Source organism: Lupinus angustifolius, unplaced genomic scaffold, assembly GCF_001865875.1.
Source record: "Lupinus angustifolius cultivar Tanjil unplaced genomic scaffold, LupAngTanjil_v1.0 Scaffold_732, whole genome shotgun sequence".
NCBI lineage: Eukaryota > Viridiplantae > Streptophyta > Magnoliopsida > Fabales > Fabaceae > Lupinus > Lupinus angustifolius.
In genome coordinates this window covers 1,766-9,869 of record NW_017728057.1, presented here as the reverse complement: position 1 = coordinate 9,869, position 8,104 = coordinate 1,766, and the positions used below count along the sequence as shown (strand labels likewise).

Below are 8,104 nucleotides of genomic sequence, written 5' to 3'. Positions count from 1 at the left end.
GAGTACGTGAGGGAGAGACATTCACAAATACAAAAAAAAACCAAGAGAAAAAAAAGTGAGCAAGAGAGTTTTATTACTAACCAAATAAAAAGTATGTCTAATTTTGTAGGTAATGGTGGAGAGTCCCCTAGGACGGCAGCCTACTTACAGTCCCTTCATGATATTCATGAACAATTCAGAACCCTCCAACAACAAATGGAGGAAATGCGGGTTCAGAACCAAAGACGCCGAAACATCGACTCTAGTGATTCTGAAACCGAGAGGAGAAGGAGACGGAGAGAAAGGAGGCATGATGGAGGTCATAGGAGAGATGATCGGTTGGAAGGCATCAAGGTTAAAATCCCTACATTCATGGGGATGAATAACCCTGAGGCTTACTTGGAGTGGGAACTCAAAATCGAACAAGTGTTCGAATGTCACAACTATACCGAAGAAAAGAAAGTCAAGGTAGCAGCCCTCGAGTTCAAGGAGTATGCTATGGTCTGGTGGGATCAACTCCAAAAAGAGAGGAGGCGATGCGGTGCTGAACCAGTAGACAATTGGGATGAGATGAAGGTAATAATGCGAAAGAGGTTTGTTCCGGCATCCTTTCAACGGGATATCCATAACAAACTTCAGCGGCTGACCCAAGGTACCAAGTCTGTAGACGAGTACTTTAAAGAGATGAAGTTGGCTTTATTAAGATCTAACTTTCATGAGGATCGTGAAGCTACAATGGCACGTTTCCTTCATGGGTTAAATCAAGACATCCAGGATGTGGTAGAGTTACAACCTTATGTGGAGCTGGAGGATCTGGTCCAACAAGCCATTAAGGTGGAACAACAACTGAAGAGGAGGAAATCAAAATACTCCTCCAACTCAAAATTCCAGTCTTCGGGGTGGAAGGATAGAAACAAGAAGGAGGGCCCTAATCCTAAGGAGGCCGTGAGCTCTTCCCAAGGGAAGAAGCCCATGGAAAATACTACTCGGAGTCGGGAGGTCAAATGCTTCAAATGTCTTGGGCATGGTCACATAGCTTCTCAATGCCCAACCAGAAGGACCATGGTGATGAAAAATGGAGTGGTGGAATCTCAATCCGAGACTTCAAGTTCTGAGGAGAGTGAAGAAGATGCCCATGTTCCAGATGGAGACTTACTCATGGTGCGGAGGCTCTTAGGGAGTCAAGTAAGAGAAGATGAGGAGAGTCAAAGGGAGAACATCTTCCACACTAGATGTTTGGTACAAGGGAATGTTTGTTCCCTAATCATTGATGGTGGCAGTTGTGCTAATGTGGTAAGCACAAGGTTGGTTTCTAAACTTAACCTTGTGACGAGGACCCACCCAACTCCTTACCGACTACAATGGCTAAGCGAGGTTGGAGAAATGATTGTGAATCAGCAAGCTGAGATCCCCTTTTCTATAGGGAAGTATGAGGATTCGGTCCTCTATGATGTGGTTGTAATGGAGGCCAGCCATATGCTACTTGGCAGGCCTTGGCAGTATGACCGGAAAGCCATTCATGATGGCTTCTCCAATAAATATACCTTTATGCATTGTAACAAGAAAATTGTATTATCACCCTTGTCCCCAAGGCAAGTAGGTGAAGATCAAAAAAAGTTGAAAGAAAAGATGGATCGAGAAAAAAAAGAAGAAAAAGAAAAAAGAAACGATCCAGAAAAAAAGAATGAAAAAGAAAAAAATATTGAAAAAGAAAAAAAGAAGGAAAAAGAAAAGAATGAAAAAAAAGATGAGAAGAAAAAGAAAAGCTTTATGGCTTCCAAAGGGGAAGTAAAGGGTGCTATCCTTACAAGACAACCCATTTACTTACTCATTGGACAACAATTTTGTTTGAATACTAACTCTAATGTTGTTGTGCCTGATGCTGTTAAAAGTTTTCTGCAGGAATTTGAGGATGTATTTCCTCAAGAGGTCCCACGTGGCCTCCCACCTTTAAGGGGAATTGAGCATCATATTGATCTCATCCCCGGAGCATCTTTGCCCAATAGGCCTGCCTATCGGAGCAACCCTCATGACACTCATGAGATACAAAAGCAAGTTGAGGAACTGATGCAGAAAGGATGGGTACAGGAAAGCATGAGTCCTTGTGCTGTCCCTGTCATCCTTGTACCCAAAAAGGATGGGTCCTGGAGAATGTGTACTGATTGTAGAGCCATCAACAACATTACGGTAAAGTATCGTCACCCTATCCCTAGACTTGATGATTTGCTGGATGAATTATATGGTGCCTCTGTTTTTACTAAAATTGATCTAAAAAGTGGGTACCATCAAATTAGAATAAGGGAAGGGGATGAATGGAAAACTGCTTTTAAAACCAAGTTTGGGTTGTATGAGTGGTTAGTTATGCCTTTTGGGCTAACTAATGCACCCAGCACATTTATGCGATTAATGAATCATGTTTTAAAAGAGTTTTTGGGAAAATTTGTGGTTGTCTATTTCGATGACATATTGATATACAGTAAAACTATGCATGATCACTATGAGCACCTCCGAGAGGTCTTACTTGTTTTGAGAAAAGAAAAATTGTATGCCAATATTGAGAAATGCTCTTTTTGTGTGGACCATGTCATTTTTCTGGGCTTTCTGATAAATGCCCAAGGGGTCCATGTTGATCAAGAAAAGATCAAGGCCATACAAGAATGGCCCACCCCCAAAACTGTCACTGATGTTAGAAGCTTCCATGGCTTGGCTAGCTTCTACCGACGTTTTGTTAGGGACTTCAGTACCCTAGCTGCACCTTTAAATGAGGTTGTGAAAAAGAACGTTGGATTCAAATGGGGTGAGAAACAGGAAGAAGCCTTTAAGAGGCTTAAGGAAAAATTAACACATGCACCCATTCTTGCATTACCTAATTTTGCTAAATCTTTTGAAATAGAATGTGATGCTTCTAATGTGGGTATTGGAGCTGTGTTGATGCAGGAAGGCCACCCTGTGGCCTATTTCAGTGAAAAGTTAGGTGGACCCATGCTGAACTATTCCACCTATGATAAGGAGTTGTATGCCTTGGTAAGGGCATTACAAACATGGCAGCACTACCTCCTCTCTAAGGAGTTTGTCATACATAGTGACCATGAGTCACTAAAATACCTCAAGGGGCAAGGTAAGTTGAATAAAAGACATGCTAAATGGGTTGAATTTCTGGAACAGTTCCCTTATGTTATAAAACATAAAAAGGGAAAGGCCAATACTGTGGCCGATGCCTTATCAAGAAGGCACAATTTGCTGGCAACCCTAGAAACCAAACTTCTTGGTTTCGAACACATAAAAGATTTGTATGCTGATGATGCTGAACTTTCTGAATTGTTTAATAAATGTGAACATGTGGCTGTTAATGGATATTATAGGCAAGATGGTTTCCTTTTCAAGGAAAATCGCTTATGTTTGCCTAAGGTATCCATTAGAGACTTGCTTGTTAAGGAGTCTCATGAAGGGGGTCTAATGGGCCACTTCGGGGTCCAAAAGACCTTGGACATATTAAAGGAACATTTTTATTGGCCTCATATGAGGAGGGATGTCCAAAAATTATGTGAAAATTGTATTATTTGTAAACGGGCCAAAACTACGAGTATGCCTCATGGGCTTTATACTCCCTTGCCCGTACCTGATAATCCTTGGATAGACTTGTCAATGGATTTTATTGTTGCACTCCCACGCTCTAAGGCTGGGAAAGATTCAATCTTTGTAGTGGTAGATAGATTTTCGAAAATGGCACATTTTATTCCATGTAAAAAGATTGATGATGCGACACATATTGCTGATTTGTTCTTCAAGGAAGTGGTACGACTACATGGTCTACCACGAAGTATTGTAAGTGATAGGGACACTAAGTTCCTTAGTCATTTCTGGAGAACCTTGTGGGGAAAGCTTGGGACTAAACTCCTCTTTTCCACCACGTGCCATCCCCAAACAGATGGCCAAACTGAAGTTGTGAACAGAACTCTAACCACCCTGTTGAGGGCAATAATTAAAAAGAATATAAAGAGTTGGGAAGAGTGCTTGCCCCATGTTGAATTTGCTTATAATCGGGCCACTCATAGTACCACTAGAATGTCACCATTTGAGATTGTGTATGGATTTCAACCACTAACCCCTCTTGATTTATTACCTGTGCCTAACTCTTCTATGTTGCAGCATAAGGATGGGAAGTCTAAAGCGGACTATGTGAAGAAGATCCACGAAAAAGTCAAGGCCCAAATAGAACATAAAAATGAGGGCTATGCTAAACAAGCCAACAAGGGCCGAAAGGAGATCATCTTTGAACCCGGAGACCTAGTATGGGTCTATATGAGGAAGGAGAGGTTTCCTGCACAAAGGAAATCCAAACTCCAACCTAGAGGAGATGGACCATTTCGTGTCTTGGAGAGAATCAACAACAATGCTTATAAACTAGACCTCCCAGGTGAGTATGGAAACATTAGTGCCACATTTAATGTTGCTGATCTTTCTTTGTTTGATGCAGGTGATGAAGATATTGCTGAATCAGATTCGAGGTCGAATCCAGTCCAAGAAGGAGGGGATGATGTGACCCTACCTAGGGCATACAATGAAGAGGATCTAATTGGGCTTGGAGGGCCCATGACTCGGTCCAAGAGCAAGAAGGCTCATCAATCTCTCAATCAACTCATCAAAGGAGTACTTGAAGATGCAAGGCCCAACACGGAGATCAAGCCCATCAATTGCTCCATATTCATAGAAATTCCCCAAGTTGGCCACGGCCAAGGAGGGCTTGATTAAGGCATGCTTTAGCTGATTTAATAAAGTGAGGGATTAACACCCTCACTAGTATTTAAGAACTTGATAGTTACCTATTTTACTTTGGAACTTTTATTACTTTGTATCTAAAATAAATATGGCCGAAATTACCTTATTAAATGGCCATTAGGAACTTGTAATCCAGGTTTGAATTCCTTTCCTTATGGGAGGACTTGAAGATGGCATGCAACCAGCAAGGAATTAAAGGAAATCTTTCCTTATGAAGAGCATGAAGGGGGGCGTGTAATTCCAAGGGAAATCAGCCTCAAATCAAAGAATATCACCTCCTTAATTGAGCAACATCATTATGGAAACAATTCAAAAGGTTACCAAAGAGAGAGTGCACGTGTGGCTCAAAAGAAGGAAACAAATTGAAAGTTTCCATACTTGTTCCAATTTTCAAATCAAATCAGATTAGGAACAAGTATGCCAATTAGGAAAGAATTTTCAAATGCAAACTCCTCCTTTAAAGAAGACTACACGTGAGAAATTGAAGATGAATCAAGGAGGGTGAACCTTGTGCTAAAAAAGGCTGGATACATCATCACACAAGCTGCCATATATGGAAAGAGCAATCTGAGTGCATCAAGGGTTTTAATACCATTTCACACGTTTTCTTTGTTTGAATCAAGGCTTGAATGCCAAATTAATATGCTTTCAATTAGAATCAATAGGGCAACCGAATTCCCTATATGTAATGGCAAGCAAAATGAAATGAGACAATTCAGATTTTTGTTGGAAATATTCCATAGCTAGTGAGTGCATTCCTCCTAGTGTTCTTGGTTCAACCAAGCTTGTTTTCTTATCAAGATACTCATCTTGTGGCGAAAATTCCTTAAGGCTTATCAAGAATCACTTCTTGTGGCGCCTCCATCCTTCTTGTCTTCTCCATCTTCTTGTTCCCAAACTCACGGCCAAACACTCACCAAAACCACCCAAAATCCCCTCATTTCCCACGGCCAAACACCCATAAAACACTCTCACATAACCCTAATCCTCACGGCCAAAATTCCCCAAACATATCCCAAACACATTCCATAACATCACAAGTACACCAATCATCAACCAAACAACCACCAAATCCATCAAACACAATCAAAACCCCACGGCCCAAAACACAACCAAACAACATTCAAAACATCCAAAACAAATACAACTCCGAAAGTCCCAAAAAGTAATTACCATCAAGAATGATCCAAAACAAAAACGTAATCCCCCTATAGGATTACATCAAGTGGTATTCAGAGCTAGTTCTTGTTGGTAAAATTGTCTTAGTAATTTATTTTCAAAAGTTTTGCTGTTTCAGTTGATATTATTATTCGAAAACGTTATATTACTGTATCCACAGCCATTGGCTATCATAAATCTGAAAACGTAATACTCCTAATCACAGCCTCGTGCTATTATTCGAAAACGTTATATTATTGTATCCACAGCCATTGGCTATCATAAATCTGAAAACGTAATACTCCTAATCACAGCCTCGTGCTATCTCAATTATTAAACCAAAAAGGTGCCTCATCATATAAATTGCTTGATATTGTTGTTGCTGTTTCGCTGTTTGTCACAATTGAGTACTCTTGACCTTGATTTAATCAAGAACACAAAGAAGGAATAGAGAGTACGTGAGGGAGAGACATTCACAAATACAAAAAAGAAATACAAAAAAAAAAAGAGAGGAAAAAGTGAGCAAGAGAGTTTTATTACTAACCAAAGAAAAAGTATGTCTAATTTTGCAGGTAATGGAGGAGAGTCCCCTAGGACGGCAGCCTACCTACAGTCCCTTCATGAAATTCATGAACAATTTAGAACCCTCCAACAACAAATGGAGGAAATGCGGGTTCAGAACCAAAGACGCCGAAACATCGACTCTAGTGATTCTGAAACCGAGAGGAGAAGGAGACGGAGAGAAAGGAGGCATGATGGAGGTCATAGGAGAGATGATCGGTTGGAAGGCATCAAGGTTAAAATCCCTACATTCATGGGGATGAATAACCCTGAGGCTTACTTGGAGTGGGAACTCAAAATCGAACAAGTGTTCGAATGTCACAACTATACCGAAGAAAAGAAAGTCAAGGTGGCAGCACTCGAGTTCAAGGAATATGCTATGGTCTGGTGGGATCAACTCCAAAAAGAGAGGAGGCGATGCGGTGCTGAACCAGTAGACAATTGGGATGAGATGAAGGTAATAATGCGAAAGAGGTTTGTTCCGGCATCCTTTCAACGGGATATCCATAACAAACTTCAGCGGCTGACCCAAGGTACCAAGTCTGTAGACGAGTACTTTAAAGAGATGGAGTTGGCTCTGTTAAGATCTAACTTTCATGAGGATCGTGAAGCTACAATGGCACGTTTCCTTCATGGGTTAAATCAAGACATCCAGGATGTGGTAGAGTTACAACCTTATGTGGAGCTGGAGGATCTGGTCCAACAAGCCATTAAGGTGGAACAACAACTGAAGAGGAGGAAATCAAAATACTCCTCCAACTCAAAATTCCAGTCTTCGGGGTGGAAGGATAGAAACAAGAAGGAGGGCCCTAATCCTAAGGAGGCCGTGAGCTCTTCCCAAGGGAAGAAGCCCATGGAAAATACTACTCGGAGTCGGGAGGTCAAATGCTTCAAATGTCTTGGGCATGGTCACATAGCTTCTCAATGCCCAACCAGAAGGACCATGGTGATGAAAAATGGAGTGGTGGAATCTCAATCCGAGACTTCAAGTTCTGAGGAGAGTGAAGAAGATGCCCATGTTCCAGATGGAGACTTACTCATGGTGCGGAGGCTCTTAGGGAGTCAAGTAAGAGAAGATGAGGAGAGTCAAAGGGAGAACATCTTCCACACTAGATGTTTGGTACAAGGGAATGTTTGTTCCCTAATCATTGATGGTGGCAGTTGTGCTAATGTGGTAAGCACAAGGTTGGTTTCTAAACTTAACCTTGTGACGAGGACCCACCCAACTCCTTACCGACTACAATGGCTAAGCGAGGTTTCCTCATCTTATCCTCATCCTATCCTATCCTAATCCTTATCCTCATCCTCATCCTCATCCTCATTCTTAACCTCATCCTATCTTCATCCTCTTCCTATCCTCATCCTCGTCCGCATCCGCATCCTCATCCTCCTCCTATCCTCATCCTCACCCTCATCCTCATCCTCTTCCTCACCCTCATCCTTATCCTCATCCTCATCTTAATACTCATCCTCTTGCTCATCTTAATCCTCATCCTATGCTTATCCTATCCCCAGCCCCATCCTCATCCTCTTCCTCATCCTTATCCTTATCCTCCTCCTCTTCCTCATCCTCATCCTATTCTCATCCTCATCCTATCGTCATCCTCGTCATCATCCTCCTCCGCAT

General features: G+C 41.6%; 1 protein-coding gene across 1 annotated transcript; it reads left to right on the top strand.

The window, feature by feature from the left end:
* Nucleotides 1–20: 20 nt before the first annotated feature.
* Nucleotides 21–7,651, top strand: LOC109341851 (the record flags this gene model as incomplete). Its single annotated transcript, XM_019579821.1, has 6 exons — nt 21–1,491; nt 1,882–2,143; nt 2,597–3,209; nt 3,342–4,109; nt 4,266–4,588; nt 6,489–7,651. Coding segments are annotated over exons 1-6 (4,527 nt in total), but the record flags the coding sequence as incomplete, so codon positions are not given.
* Nucleotides 7,652–8,104: the final 453 nt, after the last annotated feature.